Raw genomic sequence first — 22,029 nt, 5'->3', positions numbered from 1 at the left:
CAGGGTCCATTTGTTATCTCCTAGTATCAGATGTTTAAATACGTCTAGATTTTGGAATACCCAAGGCTTATGAAATATTTTAGTAGGTGTTATTACCAAATCTACAGCAATGATTCTAACCCATTCCAAACATGCAAGGAACAAGAAATATTCTACATGGATAGAATATGAGCAGGTACTCCAGTCTCACTGGCAGTCCCCACCACCCTTCCCTGCCTTGCTATGTGCTCATAGAATCATTGCAGTGCTGTGTCCTGTTGCTGTCGTTTTAAGGGTCTGCTAGCTGGAGCAAAATGTTTCACATGCTACTTATCAACATAGTCTCTACTCTCATGGCACTGTGCTAGTAAAGCTTTTCCTTTTCTTTCCTTTTATTTGTTTCTGGTTATTTATTTATTTATTTTGCATTTGGCCAGAATAATATTGTGCTTCACATCTACTCTTCTACTTTGAATAAATTAAATTGCACTGGTCTTTGGCTTTGGTTTGGCAATTAACTTTCTTTTCGTAATCCAAATTAATGTCTCAGTAATGCAAATGGTGTAATTTTTTAAGCCTCATTTGGAATGTAGAGTAATTAATACTAGTGCATACTTCAAGTTATTGTTTATTTTGTTTTGGGTGACTAGATTTTGTAAAGTAAAATGACCATCATATCCTTTGCACACTGCCGATTATTGCTAACAACCTTAAATTTTTCTGTGAGGATGAAGTAAAATACAAAACAATACCAAAAATATACATATATATTTTACATCTGATCTTAAAGTAAGCTACAGTTTCTTTCATTTCTCTGTCAGTTCTTTTTTGCCCGCAGCAGGCCTGGTGTTCATAGTGCATTATACATAGTACATTTATATTTCCACTTTCACTTGATAGATAGATATGATGGTCTTTTCACAACCAGCAATTCTGCATGAGCTAGTTCTTCAATTGATAAATGAGGGGATAACTCGTGAGTCTTTGATTAGTAAATGCTTATGTTTATAGCCTGACGTCATTGGTATTACACCTGCATTAATCACTTTGCAAAACAGACCCTTGAAATAACCACAGTACAGAGAGGGTAATCTAGTTATAATTGATAGGACATACTATCCAGTCTTCAAAATATGTCTTTTTTTTCCTCAGACTACAGCTGTACATAAATGAACCTTTGATCTATGCACAATATTTTTATTCAAGAAAGTCATTGAATAAAATATTGTTTGTGACCCCCTTTGCTTTACCCTCTTTTTTTTTTTTGTTTCCCTGCTTTCTCTTTCTGATGGATTTTCACAGCAAAAAAGGGCAAAATGAAGGGCAAGTATTTTCTTGTTGCTCAATTTCTTTCTGTTTAGTACACTTGACATTTCCACTGATATTTTCCTTCCTATTGGATATTATCCTCTGTGCTTCTCATTTGCTAAATTTTCCTTCATGATCACTCAAAACTTAGCAGCAAAAAAATGGTAGAAAGAATATGCTGTGTTTTCATATGCAAGCTGGTTCACATTCACGTTTTTTTCTTGGACTTAAGAAGTTTTGTTTTGTATCCTTCCACTTACTAATTCATACCTAATATGAGGAATGTTATTAACTCACTAAAGGCATTAATGAGTTTTTTTAACATCATTTTCTGTATCATAATATTGGTAAACTGTTTATATAAATAATTGGTCTTTAAAATACCTCTGGTATAACATTCATATCAATCACTTTTTAAAAGATATTCGGTTATAGTAGGGTTAGATCAGAAAATTATAGACATAGCATTTTCTTTGAAATAACTGTGGGGATCCATGTGAAGCTAATCCATGTTATAATTTTATTATTTTGGGAAGCATTGAGGACATTTATATTCATTGATATGTTTCAATTTTAGGATGTAAGTACTCTATTTTCAATTTTTCTTATTAGGTAATCTTTCTCATGCCTTCTTATTGTTATAGAATCTCTGGATATATACTCGGAATTACCTATCTAATCCTGTAACATTATCTTTGCAGATTCGGAAACCCTGAAGCCAGATAATTTCGAAGAATCTGGCTATACATTCATAGCACCAAGGTTGGTTTTGTTGTATTTTTGATACATCTTCTATCAGTAGCTAGGCCTTCAACAGTAGTTCAGAATTGAGTCAAGACTGCTCTGGGTTAGTTCCATATCACATTATGGAATCAAAGGAAATAATTACTTTAAAACTGAAACAAAATCTTATTTATTCATTTCTTTACTCATTCAAATACGAGAGGCCGAAGCTGGTGGATCACAAGGTCAAAAGATCAAGACTATCTGGCCAACATGGTGAAACCCCGTCTCCATTGAAAATACAAAAATTAGCTGGGCATGGTGGCACACACCTGTAGTCCCAGCTACTTGGGAGGCTGAGGCAGGAGAATCACTTGAACCCAGGAGGCGGAGGTTGCAGGGAGCTGAGATCATGCCACTGCACTCTTGCCTCATGACAGAGTGAGACTCCATCTCAAAAAAAAAGCAATTACTATGTGCTAAGCAATGTAGACTCTGGGACACAATGGGAATAAGATGGACATAGGCTTTGCTCTTGTAGAACAAACAGTGCTTCCAACAGTAATAGAAAATTGTGTATTTTTACCTGTGAATATGTATATACACATATGTACACATATATACACATATATGTACCAATATTTATGTGTATCTATACACGTAGGGGTAGAATGAACATAATAATGGATTTTTTTAATGGTCTAATTCAACTTTCTGGGAGAACATGTTTACAGTGGCATTGCTTTACATAGTTTTTTAGATGCACCTCATTTCTTTCTACCCAATTTTATTTATCTCTCATATAATCTCCCTTCATCACGCATGTACATCTTTTTCTCCATCTCAGTTTTCTTGTAATTATTTGAAACTATTCAGAAGTCCCAGGGTGTTCTTTATTCTTCTTTCTTTCCTCAGTTTTTGACTCCTATTCCATGACAGACACATATAATATGCAAATATAATTCCTATTAATCTAGGCCAAATTATTGGGAACAATTTACATAGAAGCTTGGATTGTTAATTTTTCACTTTTCTTAAATTATTCCAAAAACTCAAAGATGCATATAAATTGTTCTGAGTTACCCTTTAATTCTTGCAAAAGGATATTTCTGAATTGTTTCTACTTTAACGTAGGGAATATGGGTTTTTTGAAAAATCTCTGTTAACAAAGCATATTCTTGGCTTTTTGAATGCCCGTATCCTTGAGAAGCTTCTCTTGCTTGAATTTCCTTTAGTGTGTGACACTGTTGATCACGCTGTCCTTTGACAGTGTGCTTTCTCTTGCTTGATGACACACTATTCTGTTTTTCTTACTCCCTCTCTGGCTGCATATTCACTGTCTCTTTCATGAGTTTCATTTCTTCTGCTGATCACTCATATAAGAAGGCTGCAAAGGATGCTAGCCTAGGCTGTCTTTTTACCTGAGACTGCATTCAGACCACAAGCCACCCATGTGTTCTCTGCCTACAGGTTAGGTTCATAATTCCCAAATCTATATGATGGCCATAAATATCTAGAGACAAAGACATATTTGTTTCATTGATATTACATTATATTATTTAATCCTATATTATATCTATTTCCAGACTTTACATATTTCAATATGAGACACATCTCATGGAAACCAGACAAGAGTATCTCTTCAATGTGCTTCAGATTTAGCATCTTATAAATAATTGTTTCCTTTGGAAAGTTCTACCTATGTTGCCTCAGAGGAGAAAATGCCATCCTCCCAAACGAGCAATCTTGAAACCTGTTAGTTGTCCTTCTCTGCTTCCTTTCTCTTGTATCGACTTCTAATCAATCACCAGTCTTGCCAGTTCTGTCGTATGAGTATCAAGTGTATCTGTCAATCTCAGCTGCCTCTGCCCTAATCCAGGCCACTGCCTTCTCTCACCTAAACTACTACATTTGCCTCTTACTTGATCTCCCTACTTTCATATTTACCCCATATTTCTTAATGCTGTCTCTGTTCTATAACCAGAGAGAGTTTCTAAAACGTGAAAAAAATCATATTTCTCATCTGCTAAATACGAGCCAGTGATTGTATATTGCCTTTATGATTATCTGTGCTTTATATTATAGCTTTCAAATGCTCTTCCACCACGTCCTGGTGTACCAGTGTGGTCCCCCACACTCTAAACTACGGACCATCAAACTACATCCTGTAGATCAGCTATCAATTTTAAACATAAATTTTTGTTGGGGCACAGTGATGCTTATTTGTTTCTGGAATGTCTTTGGCTGCTTTCTCTACAAAGACAGGGTTGAGTAGTTGTGTCATAGAATTTATGGGCCACAAAAGCCTAAATCACTTGCTACGTGGCCCTGTCAGGGAAAGTTTCCCTACCCCTACTCTAAATTTCATCCATACTAACGTCTTTCAGTTCCTAAATGCACTTTTTTTTTTCTTGGTTTTGGTTTTACCTTCTTTTTTCCATTAATTCTCTTTTCCCTTTTGGACTACATACACATACATATGCATCCCACTCCCTCCGAAATCCCAACTTAAAAGTTCCTCAATGTGGGGATTTCTTTCCTTTCTTCACTGGTATATGCATCCTTCCTGACTGCTTCATAGAATTCTCTATTTCTCTTGGGGAGCACTGGCCACATTTTATTTACTTTCCTCAACAGACCATGACTGTGTCTATTTGACTTAACATTCAATACCCAATAGTGAATCCATTGCTGGCACACAGTAGGTGCTAAATAAATACTTGGTGACTGGAGAATCTGTAAATATATAAAGAATATTCTTTAAAATTGTATCACTAATAATACCTGCAATCTTATTAGTAGTTTTTGGACACAAGTCACTTTAATTAATTTCAAGTTACTTTGAATTACTGAGAACAACTTTAACCCACTTTAACTAGAAAGAATTTTCTCAGTATTAAGGAGAACATTAGCTAGAAAAAACAAAAACAAAAAACAGGGTCCCGCAGAATATTAACATAGCAAACAATTTAGGAAGAGATTGAAATTAGGCCTGCTATGTTGGCAAGACTCTCCATCTCAGGTCTGTGTTGTCTACAGTTTCTTCCCTTGTCTCTCCCAGTTATTAAGTAGCAGATTATGCATGTTGGCTTTCTCAGCTTCAATATAAGACAAGGTGGAAACTAGGGTAGAATCCAGATACATAGAGAAAGATAGATATATCTCTCAATTCTAATTCCTAATTCATAGGCAATGGATTTTGTTTAATCCAGCAGGTATTAGTGTATGAACCATTTCTGTAGTCAGTGTCACATTTCGTATTTTTTTTTTACAATTCAAAGTTTTAAAATATATTTACATATATGTACAACTATCACTAGAGTTAATTTTAGAACATTTTCATCATCATAAAGAGAAAATCTGTAACCTTAAATGTTACCTACCCATCCTTCCCCAACCCTCCCCAGACCCAAACAACCACTAATCTATTTTCTGTCTCTTATGGCTATGTGCTTGTTCTAGACACGTCGTATAAATGGAACAATACAATATGTGACCATTTGTATCTGCCTTATGTCACGTAGCATGATGTTTTCAAGGTTCATCCATGTTGTTGCACGTATCAGTACTTTTTTATAGCTGAATGATATCAATACAGCTGACTAGAAGACCGAAATTTACTTACGTGTTTAGGGAAGGAGAAAGTACTTGAGAAGGGAGAGTATTTGGCTTGTGGGACAGGCCAATGAATGTCCACTTCAATTAACGTATGTTAAGCCCTTTTTGGGCTTGATTATAAATAAATAAATAAATATATATATATATGTGCTGTTTTGAACAGTGTGTGTGTGTATATATATATATATACACACTTTTTAAAAAAAATTTACTTTAACTTCTGGGATACATGTGCACGAGGTACAGGTTTGTTACATAGGTATACATGTACTGTAGTGGTTTCTGCACCTATCAACACATCATCTAGGTTTTAAGCCCCACATGCATTAGAAATTTGTCCTGATGCTCTCCCTCCCCTTGCCCCGCAACAGGCCCCAGTGTGTGATGTTCCCCTCCCTGGTGTCCATGTGTTCTTATTGTTCGACTCCCACTTATGAGTGAGAACATGTGGTGTTTGTTTTTCTGTTCCTGTGTTAGTTTGCTGAGAATGATGGCTTCCAGCTTCATCCATGTCCCTGCAAAGGACATGAACTTATTATGGCTGCATAGTATTCCATGGGGCATTTGTGTTATATTTTCTTTATCCAGTCTATATCATTGATCAGCATTTGGGTTGGTTCCAAGTCTTTGCTGTTCTGAACTGTACTGCAATAAACATACATGTGCATGTGTCTTTATAGAATGATTTATAATCCTTTGGGTATATACCCAGTAATGGGATTGCTGGGTCAAATGGCATTTCTGGTTCTAGATCCTTGAGGAATCGCCACACTGTCTTCCACAATGGTTGAACCAATTTACACTCCCACCAACAGTGTAAAAGCATTCCTATTCCACCACATCTTCTCCAGCATCTATTGTTTCCTGACTTTTCAATGATCGCCGTTCTAACTGCCATGAGATGGTATCTCATTGTGGTTTTGATTTCCATTTCTGTAATGACCAGTGGTGATGAGCTTTTTTTCATACGTTTGTTGGCCGCATAGATGTCTTATTTTGAGAACTGTCTGTTCATATCCTTTGCCCACTTTTTGATGGAGTTGTTTGTTTTTTTCTTGGAAATGTAAGTTCTTTGTAGATTCTGGATATTAGCCTTTTGTCAGATGGATAGATTGCAAAAATTTTCTCCCATTCTGTAGGTTGCCTGTTCACTCTGATGATAGTTTCTTTTGCTGTGCAGAAACTCTTTAGTTTAATTAGATACCATTTGTCAATTTTGGCTTTTGTTGCCATTGCTTTTGGTGTTTTAGTTATGAAGGCTTTGCCCATGCCTATGCCCTGAATGGTACTGCCTGGGTTTTCTTCTAGGGTTTTTATGGTTTTAGGTATTACATTTCAGTCTTTAATCCACTTGAGTTAATTTTTGTATAAGGTGTAGGCAAGGGGTCCAGCTTCTGTTTTCTGCATGTGGCTAGCCAGTTTTCCCAACACCATTTATTAAATAGGGAATCTTTTCCCTATTGCTTGTTTTTGTCAGGTTTGTCAAAGATCAGATGGTTGTAGATGTGTGGCATTATTTCTGAGACCTCTGTTCTGTTCCAGTGGTTTATGTTTTTGTACCAGTACCATGCTGTTTTGGTTACTGTAGCCTTGTAATCCATCAGATAAATAGAACCAATGACAAAAACCACGATTACCTCAATTGATGCAGAAAAGGCCTTCAACGAAATTCAGCACCCCTTCATGCTAAAAACTCATAATAAACTAGGTGTTGATGGAACATATCTCAAAATAATAAGAGATATTTGTGACAAACCCACAGCCAATATCATACTGAATGGGCAAAAGCTGGAAGCATTCCCTTTGAAAAAGGCACAAGACAAGGATGCACTCTCTCACCACTCCTATTCAGCATAGTATTGGAAGTTCTGGCCAGGGCAATCAGGCAAGAGAAAGAAATAAAGAGTATTCAAATAGGAAGAGAGGAAGTCAAATTGTCTCTGTTTGCAGATGACATGATTGTATATTTAGAAAACCCCATTGTCTCTTCCCAAAATCTCCTTAAGCTGATAAGCAACTTCAGCAAAGTCTCAGGATAAAAAATCAATGTGCAAAAATCACAAGCATTCCTTTTTTTTTTTTTTTTTTTGAGATAGAGTCTCGCTTTTGTTTCTCAGGCTGGAGTGTAATGGCATGATCTCTGCTCGCTGCAACCTCCACCTTCTGGGTTCAAGCGATTCACCTGCCTCAGCCTCCCAAGTAGCTGGGATTACAGGTGCCCACCGCCATGCCTGGCTGATTTTTTGTATTTTTAGTAGAGACGAGGTTTCACTATCTTGGCCAGGCTGGCCTGAAACTCTTGACCTCGTGATCTGCCTGCCTCAGCCTCCCAAAGTGCTGGGATTATGGGCGCGAGCCACTGTGCCCAGCCACAAGCAATCCTATACACCAATAATAGACAAACAGCCAAATCATGAGTGAACTCCCATTCACAATTGCTACAAACAGAATAAAATACCTAGGAATACAACTTAAAAGGGATGTGTGTGAAGGACCTCTTCAGGGAGAACTACAAACCACTGCTCAAAGAAGTAAGAGAAGACAAAAACAAATGGAAAAACATTCCATGCTCATGGATAGGAAGATCAATATCATGAAAATGGCCATACTGCCCAAAGTAATTTATAGATTCAATGTTATACCCATCAAGCTACCATTGACTTTCTTCACATAATTAGAAAAAAACCAAATTTCATATGGAACCAAAAAAGAGCCCATATAGCCAAGACAATCCTAAGCAAAAAGAACAAAGCTAGAGACATCACGCTACCTGATTTCAGAATTATAAATTTTATTGAAGTTTTCCCCTTGAGTGCATGTCTTTTAATATTATATGTGATAAAACTAGAAGTGCTACTGCATCTCAGAGTAACTTGGATGTCTCAAAAAAATAAAGGACTTGTATGATTGTGTTAGGAAGTGAACAAGGTGTTTTCTGCTTTTTTTTAAATGTAACATTACTTGAAAGAACAAATTACAGAACTATGGTTATTCAGATTTGGATAGCCAGCAGATAGTTTCTCAAAAATAAATCAGATGAGCTTTTGACTTCGAAGAAAACAACTAAGAGTATTTGCTGCCAATGACAGAAACTGAGCTTTCCAATGAAAATTAGAATTTTGGGAAAGTTGTATACGCTACTATGTACATGATTCCTTCCCAATACTTACTTAGTTGAAGATAATAATGAGTGTAAATTTTCAATATTGTATAATGTGTCATTATTTGGAAGTTGTACACCACTCATTTTCTAAATAACCAGTTTATGATTTTACAAAATCACGGATGCTTAAAAGATTCATTTAAAGTATAAGAAAGAATATGGAATTTTAATGTAACAGAAGGCAAAAAAACTATTAATATTGTTTCAGATTCCATGTTACAACTACCCATCAATGAATTACAAATAAACAAGTTTCAGTATGTTATCAAAAACACAACAGCCGCAATATCTGAAGAAAAACAAGCCTCTCGTCTCTGTGAGGACAAATTTTCTCTATAGACCAAAACAAACTCTTGCAATTGATTGCAGAGACATACTTGTCTTCTCTTGTCAGGAATTAAAGATAATTTGCAAATATGTAAAACATTGCCACTTTTTAAAATCTTTTTTAAAATAATGGTAATATTTTATTAAAATATATTAACATGTAATGAACTTTAAGATTTCTGGGCTTTTTTATTGTCTAAATTTTTATTTTCAGACAGTCATAGATTCACATGCAGTTGCAAGAAATAATACAGAGAGAACCTATATACCTTTTACTCAGTTTCCTTCAATGGCAACCTCTTGTATAAGTTTAACACAGTATCACAACCAGGAAACTGACATAAACACAATCCACTGATATTATTCAGATTTCACTAGCTTTATGTCCACTCAGTTGTGTTTGTGTATGTGTGTAACTCCAGGCAATTTTTTTTTTTAAGTTCAGGGATACATGTGCAGAACGTGCAGGTTTGTTGCATTGGTATACACGTGCCATGTTGGTTTGCTGCACCTATCAACTTGTCATCTAGGTTTTAAGCCCCGCATGCATTAGGTTTTTGTCCTAATGCTCTCCCTCCCCTTGCCCCCGATGCCCCAGATTTCTGTTTTAATTGCTATATGAGACTCCTAAATCTAGGATATACAATGATAATAGTATAACTACACCAAAACCTAATATTTATTGAGCACCTACTGTCCAAAGGCCAAATGTTTAATTCATATTGCCTATAATCACCACTTACTGGTAAAGTATTGGTCCATTATAGAAGTGAGGAAATGGAAGTAACAAGAAGCTCAACAGTTTGCAAAGTCTTGTGGCTAATAAAAAAAAAAGATAGTGTTTTCACTACCTTTAATTACCCTGTACAGTTTTGATTTTAATACCTAATATCTCAAAATGTTTTTTTTTTGCAGAGATTACTGCAATGACCTGAAAATATCGGATAATAACACTGAATTTCTTTTAAATTTCAACGAGTTTATTGATAGAAAAACTCCAAACAACCCATCATGTAAGTATGCATTAATTCAAAATGATTGCTTGAGTGTGGTTCTATTGGTTTATAGTATATCATAGGATACGATAATCATATTACTTTATATTGTGCTGGTTGTTTATTTACTTTACAACTTTTTAATAGTAAAATGTAACAATTTGATCCTTAATTTTGCAAACTAAAGAAATGTTATTTCATTATTTAGTTAAATCAAATTTTCAAAACAAGGTAATATATTCTTTCAAATGGTTAAACGTAAATATGGCACACTCATGTTAGCTCCTCTCAAATTTAGGAAATTTAATTTTGAATGATCTTTTGAAGGTTTTTTATAGCATTTTGCCTGGTAGAGGAAAACGTACATTTTTATAAATTTATTTATATGCTTCAAATAATATAATGAGTTTTAATATGGGTAGAATAAAAACTGAAGTATAAAGAAATATCACTTAATGATTTTCTTCCTTCCTGACATTCTATTTTGATCACAAATTAACTTTATGTCTTAAAAAATCATGCTTCTGTAATTTTTCATTTATGAGGTAAATCAAATTAAAATAGACAACAGAAAATTAGTAATTAGTTTTTAACCATTATATTTGTCTTTCAGGTAAATTTGCATCATTCATACTCTAAGCTTAATAGAAAATTATGGATTCTTGGCTTTTAAATCATTAAAAAATCTAAATCATTTTTTCTTCTAAAAATATTTATTATAAAAGCACTACCAAAACAAATTCCGTACAAATGGGAAATAAGAGGAAAACCAAATTCATGGCAAAATTTATCTTCATAAATAAAATTTGAAAAAAGAATAAGTACACATAATTGACTTTTTTGGTTCTCTCTCTAAGAGGAGTCTCTTTGTTCTCTCTCCCTCCCTCTCTCCTTTTCCTTCTCCTCCTCCCTTCTTTTTGTTTTTCAATTATTTATCTTTCTATCAGGAAGGGTCAAAGCACTTTATCAGTTATCAAAAAGGCAAAGCCTTTCTTAAAGCTGCCTCTTAACTTCGATTTATTGCATATGACAAGAAATAACTTCCTAGCTCCTTCACTTTAGCACAAATTAGTTAGCGGCTTCAGTGAGCCACTCTGAAAACCTGTCATGGGAGCCAGAGTTTACATTGATCATTGTCTTAACATGATGATTCCAAACCTTTCTACTCAGTGCGAGCTCACTGAGACTGAGCCAGTGCCTTTGAAATGTTATTTTATGTCATTGTTTATTTCCTATTAATGAGTACTAGGCATTTCTAAGAGAGAACTGTAATAAGATTGTTGAATGTTCCTTTAATTGGATACCAAAATTATGAAACACTCTCATATTCCTTGCAAAAATGAGTTTATCAGAAATGTTTTTCCTAACATATAACTTTTCAGAACACCATGAAAATTGGAATCATTCTTTTTTATATCTGTATCTATTTATTTTGTTTTACCTAAAGGGATTGGAGGCAATTAGAACATTTACTTTCCAAATGAACTGTTTTTTAAATGATTCAGTTTCTAAAATAATATAGTAAAAAAGAGTGTCTAGAATGAATTAAAATGTACTCCAAAATAGGGATTAAATTGATCCTTTAATCCCAGGTGTAAGATATATTAACTTAAAATAATTAAAAGCAACAAAAATGTTTCCAGCCTATCTCACCACCATGTTGTATAGTAATAGGATGTTAAGAACATATATTCTTTATCTGAAAAAGTCAAATTTTATCGTAAATGTGCAATTTCAGAGGGTACCTGTTAGGGTATTTCAGAGCTTAATGGGTTTAGAGGAACAAGGAGAATGGGAAGAAGGCAGAGGTTTTTGTTTAAGAATACGTAATAATTGGCCTTTGATCCTCATCACCTGCTTCCTCAATTATCTTTAAACTTGGGCTAATATGCGCTTCAGTTATTCTAGAAATGACAACCTATTATCTACTTAGGTATTGGTTCTTTGACCAATACCAGTAGATTTCAAAAACATTCTTGGGATTGTACTGCTCTGTGATGCTCATTCCATTCCTTGCTCCTCGATATGCGGCACTGAATTTTTCATAGTCTTATTTACTCCAAGATTATCCTATGTTTTGATATTTGTGATAGAAAAGAATGAAAATAGCTTTTCTTATAACAAATGAAAGTGAAAGTAGACAGTAACTTTTTGTTGAATGTTTTTACTTGATAATTTCAGTGGTAGTTCTGTTTCTATATATATAAATTTTATATACATATATAAAATTTTATGTGTGTATACATTAAATTGTCATAAAATTATGATGGTTGGGACTCGCCATGCTACCATACAGAAATAAACAAAAACACAAAAGAAGGACTATTTCCTGTTTCTTAACATAGCTTATTTCTTATTTTGATAAAATTTACAAAATAATTTGGCTCATTTAGAATTGATTTTTCTACTACTAAATCCATTCATTTCCTGAAAAACTGTGAGGCAAGATGAATAATATTAAAATTACAAAGAAAATGAATGTGGAATATATTTTAAAATTCATAGAAATATCTACTCTAAATTGCTTTTGGAAATAGAAAATATATTTTTCATTATGATCATAATTTTAGAAATGTGAGTGTAACTGATGATCTTCTTTTTCTGTGTTAGGTAACGCGGATTTGATTAATAGAGTCTTGCTTGATGCAGGCTTTACAAATGAACTTGTCCAAAATTACTGGAGTAAGCAGAAAAATATGTAAGTATTTGTTCTTATTAATAAAAATATGTATTCTGCATTTCAATTTAGTTTCTCCTGTGGAAATTGGGTATGAATCTCATAAATTTACAGTTCATTAATAATGTTTAATATTTCTCAAGAAAATCACTATACAGTTGTTGACAACTTGCATTTTCAGTTGTGGGTGTTTTTCAGTACTAATGTCTGCTATTACTCAACTTTTCATGCACATACACTTCAGGGTGAATAAACCAAATTAAATGGGCATGATTGTGTGTTTCTGTTTGTGCTAAAGTAGGATTTCTAGTCAGTGTTTATTTGGATTTCTAATAGCACTACCATACATCCAGTTGAGAAAATCTGAGTATGATTCTTATTTAAAATCTCTTCTCCACCCCATTTTCAGTCACTAAATGCTAAATATTTCTCCTAGCAATGTTTTCTTCTCTACCTCATAATGAAGGCCCTAAGATCCCATTTCTAAGAAATCACAGCAACTGATTTTTCTGCCTTTAGTGTTCTCCATTCCTCCACATGCAGCTTCTAGTCAATTCTCCATACAATACATAGTGGCCAGAATCTAACTCCTAAAATGCAGTTCTAAGTTCAAGATACAGGTGAAGCTCTCTAAGATGGAATTCAAAATCATTCATTAGCTGACCATTGAGGAACTTGCACTTGAAACTTTACTTCTTACTGTTTCTCTCCTTTTGTCTTACTTTTTTTTCTACACCAAACACCAGCCATCTCTGGTAGCTTTCCCTTATGTATACATTCCTCTCTACAAGTGATACCTTCCTGCTTTCTGTGTCATTGCTGTCAATTCATACTCCATGTTCAAAATGCACCTCAGTCATTATTTCCTATGAGATGTCTTCCTTAAACATCCTTCAAGTACAAATTTAATAGATATTTAAATTATTAAAATAGTTGTGTATCTATTGATATATTTCCTTTACTTCCTAAACTTACTTCTCTTTGTATCACCAACACCTAACTTTGTATTTTAGAATATGTTCAATAGAACATTTCCCGCTTTTGTCTTCTGTTTCAGCAAGGGAGTGAAAGCACGATTTGTTGTGACTGATGGTGGGATTACCAGAGTTTATCCCAAAGAGTAAGTTCAAATAACATCTGTAAAAACAAGTACATTACAAAAGACTGTGCCAAGGATTTGTACATTACTGCTTAAGGAAGCCATTCTTCAAATAAACTGATTGCCATTAGATTACATTGGAGCCATTGTTTACAGTATTTACATTATTAAAAGATTTTATTTCTCTGAAAAATGACATTATAAAATTCTTCAATGATGTTTTTGCCTGCCAAATATGTTTATTACAACATTTAAGAGACGTTTAAAGAGATTTTTCTCTTTGTAGATACAAGCTAAACCAGTGAAATGAACACAATGATTATAACCAATCAGCAATATTGATGTAGCACTTTATTATCTTTCACTCTTCTTTGATGCATCTTATCTCTATTATCTTCGTAACAGTCCATGAAGTAGGCTGAGTAGGCCCCAATGCTTACTAACATTAATTGACCTATTAACTTACTTGTCCTGTTACCTGACTAGTAAACAACGGAGTAAAACTAGGAGTTAGCTTTTTCTGATTCTTAATTTAGTGCTATGCTGATGCATTGCTCAGTAATGAGTATCAGTTATGCTATCAATTACCACTAACTTCTTTAGACATACCTGAGATGTAGGCGTATCTGTAAAGCTCAGCAAGTCCACATAGGATAAAGTAGGTTATCAGGTAGATTAAAGAATACAAATGATGAGCCATTTCCTCCTTAGGGCTGGAGAAAATTGGCAAGAAAACCCAGAGACATATGAGGACAGCTTCTATAAAAGGAGCCTAGATAATGATAACTATGTTTTCACTGCTCCCTACTTTAACAGTAAGTATTGCTTTGGAATTCAGCTTTTCTCAATTTTTTAAATAATAAATTACTGCTACTATCTGCTCTCCCCCCAAATCACTACATTTTATGTTAACTACTCAGAATAGTCATCATTAAAAATAGAGTATTTGCAAGGCATTAGGAAAATAGAAAAGAAACATCATTTAGTTGAAGAGGCAAAATGCATACACAGCAAACAGTCTTCCAGTAATTTAGAGATAGCATATCTGTTAGGCATGCATAAGAAATAGAAACACATGTAGATAATCCCTCATATTACAACTGAAAATGTATTGAAAAACATTTAAGGAATTAAATAGAGTAATTCCATTGACTAATTACATTTTACCAGTATTATAAAATATAATTATACAATTAATAATAGCTTATCTTTTAAGATATTTTATTGACTTATTTCCCAAAAACCTTGTAATTTAATCCCTGAACATCTTTGCACATAGGTAGTATTTACCTTCATTTTCATAAATGGGGAAACAAGTTCAGAGAATTTCAAAGTTTTGCCCAGTGACATATGTCTTATAAAAGACAAAGTCAGTTTTATGCATCCAGGATCAATCTTTCCACTTCACTTCAGCAGAACTCCTTAATATTTTAACAAATGTTGTGAAGTAGAGATTTGGCATGTATTCATTATGTTGTGAAAGCAGATGCAACCAAGCTAATTAATGTCCCCGAATCAATTAATACAAACCAATTCATGGATATACCAGTTAGCCTAGTGTATACAACGGAAGAAGAGAGGAAGGAGAGCATAAACATTTTTATAGTTTATAGATGCTAGAATTTTTAAGCAAAATACTATCCATCTGTATCTAATGACGGAAAATCAATATTATTATTCAATATATCTTGATAGGTGTTTTATTGATTTATTTTTTTTTTAGAAAGTGGACCTGGTGCCTATGAATCGGGCATTATGGTAAGCAAAGCTGTAGAAATATATATTCAAGGGAAACTTCTTAAACCTGCAGGTAAGGATAAATATTAAATACAAAAACACAATCAAAATTAAATGTTACTTGGCATTTATATTATAAACTGGCAATGTTTATCAAGAAGGTCATCCAAAGGTCTCAAACAAAATAAAGGCATGCACACTTAAAAAAATTAAATAAAATATGACTAGTTACCTCTGAAGTTGGGATAAAATCAAATTGATACTACATAGATTTGAGGAATTTTCAAAACAGTGTGTATGTTTATACTCTGACACAAATTTATGGAATCAATTTAGTATAATAGTCAAAATTTTTAATGTTGGATTAGCAACCCCACTCCAGAAGTCTCTCTTAATACTTTAAAATACGTACAAAGTTATATGGCCAAGGAGTTACATATTTGTACAAAAAAGTTAAGTTTCCAGCCCTGAGGGAAAAGATAAATATGGCATATTTATACTATATTCTAGTAGGCGTCTGTTAAAGTGAATTAGGTAGGGCTCAGTTAAAAACTTGCTATAAAATATATAGAAAAATGACTTTTTGGAAAAATAGGCAAGTAAACAAACATAGTAAAAGTGAGCATTAATGAGGATCGGAAGTGGGCTAGAGTGAGTGAATACAATAAAGTAAAAGCTATTCGTTTTTTTGATTGTATGATTCAGTGTTTGAAGTTTTAAAGGAGAGTAGTTTGAGCCTTCCTGCTCCTGAGGACAGCTTTACCCCATCAGCGGATCTATTACATGAATTCACTCCATCACTTACTCACTAACTCACTTACCTATTCCTTCATTCACTCAATTGCTCAATTACTTACTAAATCAGTTATTCTCTCAGCCATTCATTTATTCACCCACTCTCCTACTAACCCACCTACTCATCCATTCATCTGTTCACTCTTTCAGCAAAGATTTATTAAGCACCTACTGCAAGCACTGGTGGGGTTAGGGAAACCTCTTAAAATGTACCGTTTGAATGACCTCAAGTTTATGAGGCTCTCCTGACACTACTGTTTTTTATTTAGCTTATTGTATTAGTTAATTGGTCAGGTTGTGGCTAATGAATACACTCTTGTGAATATGTTACAATTTATGTAATAGTTTAAGAGCTATTAGCATTATTTCTTAATGAAGAACACAAAACTAAAACTTCTGTAATAAACTATAGTCTGATACTTGCTATCAAAATAACTGTCATATTGCAAAGGTTGTATTATATCTAATTATACCTTTGAATAAATTCAAATTAATTTTTCAGTTGTTGGAATTAAAATTGATGTAAATTCCTGGATAGAGAATTTCACCAAAACCTCAATCAGAGATCCGGTAAGATATTTTAAAAAAATTCTTATGCTATGTTTAATGTTTTCATAATTCAATAGAAAAAAATATAAGGTCCTTATACAGTGGCAAATACATTCTCAGTACCACTACACTGAAGTAGAATTCTGAATTCCTATTTTTTCAAAGCTTTTTTTGTTTAAATTAGTCAATATGTAATATGTAATAGAAGTATTTCAAGGTTATAACATGCAATGCAAGTTTTCTAATAAGATAAAACTTGTTTCTTATACACTAGACTGTTTAATCTTATTTTTCTACTGGATAAATTATTCCAGAATTTCTAATTATAACATGGTAATAATATAATTAAAATCCAACTTTTAAAAGTGAGGTGATAATCGCATTTTTGTCTTTCAGTGTGCTGGTCCAGTTTGTGACTGCAAAAGAAACAGTGACGTAAGAAAACTATTTAAAATCACTTTTGAGTACAATATTTCCTTGTGTTACTCTTGCTAAGACTATAGTGATGAAAAAATATGCAGGAATTTTTAATCAAAGGCTAAAAAATTCTATGGAAATGTGAAATAATATATTCATTTGAATGTATATGCTTTTGATTTTGAGTGTGAAATGCTTGAATTTTTAAAAATATGTATATATCCTTGGAAGGTAAAAAAATATTCATGTCAATATGATGGTTCTCTTTGGTCTCAACTGTGTTACATTCTTTTGTACATATTTATCTTTAGCTCTATTTCTGGATAGGAAGTTTCTAACCAAAGCAACCCTATTGGTTATCAATGCAGTTTTCTCTCACCTATCACACTTTCTCTAAATTTGTTCACACTGTATTATATAGTTATAGGAAAAATGTTTTAACTAAACCTGGAAGTATTACAGTTTATTATAAAGTTATAGTTACATGGATTGAGTTTTAAGGTGTCTTGTATTACTTTCACTTCTGTTTGAGAAATTGAAAAAGGAAATGTGAACTTTGTTCAAAAGTTGAAGATGCTCTAAGAATGATACTAGATAAATAATTCTAAAAATTGAATAACAATGATGAAACAATATTTTCTTCCAGTCCTCTTTTGTGTGTCTGTATATCTCCAAGGGAAGCAGGGGGTTCATATCGTCTTTATCACTCCTACTCCTGTGAAATTATGAGCCAATAATTTTAATGATTTTTGTAACTTATCTATTTCACATAGACTATGCAGTAGCTGTTTTAAGAGCAAATATTTTAGTAATAAACTGCTTCCACATTAGGAAAATGCAATGCATTACATCCTCAACTTTGAAAACAATGTTTTTATTTGTGATTTTTATTCAATACAAATTATTATATTGATTTTCATACATTAAAACATGATTTAAACTAGGTGGGAATTTATCCTGTGTTTCAGGGTGAAGTAAGTATTTTCTTAACCATGGACATTTTTTGTTTTGCATTTTGCTTTTAAATCTCCAATTATCCAACTACATATTTTTAATCTAAAATATGAAATAATTATAAATAGTCTTATAGTACTGATGTGTTTTAAGTCTGTGAAACAGGATAACTAAAATGATATTTTTTTAAAATATCTTTTTGTCAAAATCCTAAGTATGTGTTTAAATCAGTTACTCATTATTAAATAATTTTCTCTATCCAGTTTTCTGGATCATTTAGATGACCCGGAAATGGTAAAAAGATTATTTCTAATTTGCTCTTCTGATTTGTTCAGACTGAATTGACAGTCTCAAGTGGATGGTTGGTGTTAGATTATCAAGCCTGATGGTTTGATATAAATCTATGCATGCCTTTATTTCACCAGAATTTAATGAACATATATGTTCAAGAGAAGATAGGCATTTAAAAATTTCTATTTTTATTGCTCTAATCATGTATATAATGGGGTAAAGACAATGCAGCCTCCTAACCTTTCTAAAAATGTGTTAACTGTTCACTTTATTTTGATAGGTAATGGATTGTGTGATTCTGGATGATGGTGGGTTTCTTCTGATGGCAAATCATGATGATTATACTAATCAGGTATGTACCTCAAATAAGAGGGAATTAGGCTTTCCAAAGTGTGTTTCCCGGATCAACATTACAAAACCTCTTTCAGTGTTTTAGAAATCGATGAGTTGTTTTATTTCTGTCATAAAATAATTTGTAAAATGCTTAATGTTATGTAAACCATTAAGAAATGCATGCTAAGTCTACTTTTTATGTTATTTGATTTTACATTCTAGTACTGGTATCATTAAAACATACAGTTAAGCATTTTAGTATGACATGAACTTTTAATCTTTCAGATATTTAGAAAATTTTCACTTCAAAATTTGTCAGTTGATGATATCTAATTTAATGTATAGCTTGTTAAAACTGATGTGATTTCTAGTCTCAAACCTGCAAATGAGCAGCACATAGGCTATTTTTAACAAATTTGAATTAGATGCCAACTAATTTCACTTCTGAATCTGCATTCCTGGCTTCTTTTTTTTTGAAAAAACAAAGCAAAATATCTCAACCCTGGGCTCTTTTTGTTTTTTTTCTGGATGACAGTATTTATGGGGTGGAGCTGATTAACACATGATTGCCCCTTTAGATGGGACTTGTTCCAGTTCATCACAGTCCCTACAAGTTATTTTTCTAGGCCAGCCTGCTCTCTCATACATGCCACTTTTCCATTCCCCAGGGGGGCATTTGATCTTTTTTTTTACTGTATATGTTTAAGGTGTACAAAAAAATGTTTTGATTTGCATAGTTAAGTGATTACTACGTCAAGCCAATTAACATATCCATCATCTCAGGTTGTTAACCTTTTTTGCGGTATGGTAAGAAGACTTAAAATCTACTCTCATCAAATTTCTGGTAGACAACACAGTATTATTAACTACAGTCCTCTGTTGTATGTTGAATCTCTAGGCTTATGCATTCTACATAGCTGCTTCTTTGTACCCTTCGACTTACACCTCTCCATTCCCCACCCCTGTTTTATTCATCTGGGAAGCATTTGATTGTGATTTAATGCTTAGTAATGTGTGTCCATTCTTTCCACAAATAAAATATCACACAGCCCCACTGAGTAATGAGAACACTTACTCTCATTTTAGTTTGTTCACAGTGTCATATACACGTTTCTCATTTGCTTTTGTTTTTAAGCTCCTCAGTTGTAGTTCAGTTTCTTTGTATTATTTCTTTTCACTGTAGTGGTGATTCCCGTGTTCATTTTTGGCTTACATTTTAAGTGCACGTTGCTTTATGATTTTTTTCTTCACCAGATTGGAAGATTTTTTGGAGAGATTGATCCCAGCTTGATGAGACACCTGGTTAATATATCAGTTTATGCTTTTAACAAATCTTATGATTATCAGTCAGTATGTGAGCCCGGTGCTGCACCAAAACAAGGAGCAGGACATCGCTCAGCATATGTGGTCAGTAATATCCACGGTCTAATCAATTCTCAGGGGGTACTCAAGTGTCCTCAGTATCAAGTACACTACTGAAATGACCTTATTATTTTATTTTATAGCCATCAATAGCAGACATATTACAAATTGGCTGGTGGGCCACTGCTGCTGCCTGGTAAGTCAAAATTTTAGTTTTATTGGTAATGAAAGAAAGAAGTTGTAAAATAAAAAAGCATGTGATGAAAATATGGATTTAGGGGATATTCAAATTTTTATTAAGGGAGTTAAGTTTTTTTCATTCTTTACATCACCTATTGGTAATATTTATAGTTTCTCCTAAGTGAACACTATAAAGTTACCATTATTCAGTTTCTCATATGAAAACAATGTTATGCGGATGTAAACTTCAGCCTCTTTAGAGTCTTCTTTCCTCTACATATCTATTGAAACTCTTTTTATTTGTATTAAATATTTATAAAAACATGACACTAATTTCTTTTAGGTGTATTGATCTGTAAGAAGTTACAATTTGTCTTTAATATCCCAGTTGGATGTCTACATGTATCAAATTCATGGCATGATGGCAACCTTCTACCTCTTTACTATTGATACAAGGACTAGTATCGTTTTAGGGGCATCAGGTTGCTGAAATGGATCTAATTATTTCTTTTCACTGATGCTACCTTCTAAACCTCCCCCAACCCTCACCTGTAGACCCTACAACCTATGAAAATAAGACATTTAAATGGTCAATTGTGGCACTGTGGAAGGTCTGGAAGATCACATTTCTCATTGTTTAGTTGTAACTAAACCTCCTGTTACGTCTGGAATCCATGATCTCCCTCTTCCCTCTCTCCCTTCTAATCTTTTTTTTTTTTGTATCATCACACTGTATTGTTAGCCCTATTCCATGTAGATTAATGTACAATATTCATTTGATGTTGAGGTTTGCCCAGCTAAAATTAAGTGACTATATCATTAAAGCAGCAAAAAAGATTTTAAAATTTTGAGAGTTTTTAAAAGATTTAGAAAATTCTGTTTTATTCTGAAAAATGGTATTTTCTGATGTGATTTTATATATTAATTTCAGTAGGCTTTTAAAATTTCATCATGACCCTGAAATACTTGTCTTTATCCTATATCCCCTCCCACCCCCACTTTTTTTTAAACTAAATTCAGTTCTAGAAATTTGGCTCAGTTGTCAGTTACTGTAAAACTGAAATGTGCTGTATCTCTCTATATAATATGTATATTTTGTTTCATGAAAGTTACATTACATATTTACAAATATATTCTATATTACAAAGTAAATAGTTAACAAATTCAAACCCATGGTATAAACAGCATTGTTCTTTGTTGGGGGCGGGGGGAACCCAAAAAACAAATGGTTTTAAAAACTAAAATAAGGAGACGTAATGAATGTGAAAACCTACGCGCTGAAACAGACATTCTCCCTCTTAGAGTGAACTCTTCTGCTTGATAACATTGCCTGTTAGGTTTCTTCACACATCGTGTCCCACTTGATCCTGAACAAGATCTGAACACTTCTGATTTCATGACTTCTTTTACACATTACAAAAAGGTTACAATGTGTTATATAATTTTAAAAATACTTAAATAAAAACACTCCAAGACTTTCTTTCCCAAAAAGATAAAGGGAAACAGTATTTATGTGTATGGG

General features: G+C 33.3%; 1 protein-coding gene across 18 annotated transcripts in view; it reads left to right on the top strand.

Moving 5' to 3' along the window:
- CACNA2D1 (calcium voltage-gated channel auxiliary subunit alpha2delta 1) overlaps positions 1–22,029 on the top strand; it is a 496,237-nt gene that overhangs the window by 458,111 nt on the left and 16,097 nt on the right. For 8 of the 18 annotated variants that reach the window (XM_009453454.5, XM_001160279.7, XM_009453452.5 and 5 more), the window contains 12 exons: positions 1,282–1,302; positions 1,989–2,049; positions 10,034–10,131; positions 12,724–12,811; positions 13,848–13,910; positions 14,601–14,704; positions 15,613–15,699; positions 16,924–16,991; positions 17,367–17,405; positions 18,913–18,984; positions 20,220–20,372; positions 20,471–20,523. In XM_009453454.5, coding sequence (XP_009451729.1) covers positions 1,282–1,302; positions 1,989–2,049; positions 10,034–10,131; positions 12,724–12,811; positions 13,848–13,910; positions 14,601–14,704; positions 15,613–15,699; positions 16,924–16,991; positions 17,367–17,405; positions 18,913–18,984; positions 20,220–20,372; positions 20,471–20,523 — 907 coding nt within the window. Of the gene's footprint in view, positions 1–1,281; positions 1,303–1,988; positions 2,050–10,033; positions 10,132–12,723; positions 12,812–13,847; positions 13,911–14,600; positions 14,705–15,612; positions 15,700–16,923; positions 16,992–17,366; positions 17,406–18,912; positions 18,985–20,219; positions 20,373–20,470; positions 20,524–22,029 lie in introns of those variants that run through there. The other 10 variants (XR_010158889.1, XM_009453456.5, XM_009453455.5 and 7 more) reach the window with 4 other exon arrangements.

The sequence above is a fragment of the Pan troglodytes genome, chromosome 6 (assembly GCF_028858775.2).
Source record: "Pan troglodytes isolate AG18354 chromosome 6, NHGRI_mPanTro3-v2.0_pri, whole genome shotgun sequence".
Lineage (NCBI taxonomy): Eukaryota > Metazoa > Chordata > Mammalia > Primates > Hominidae > Pan > Pan troglodytes.
This window is presented reverse-complemented; position numbering and strand designations above follow the sequence as displayed.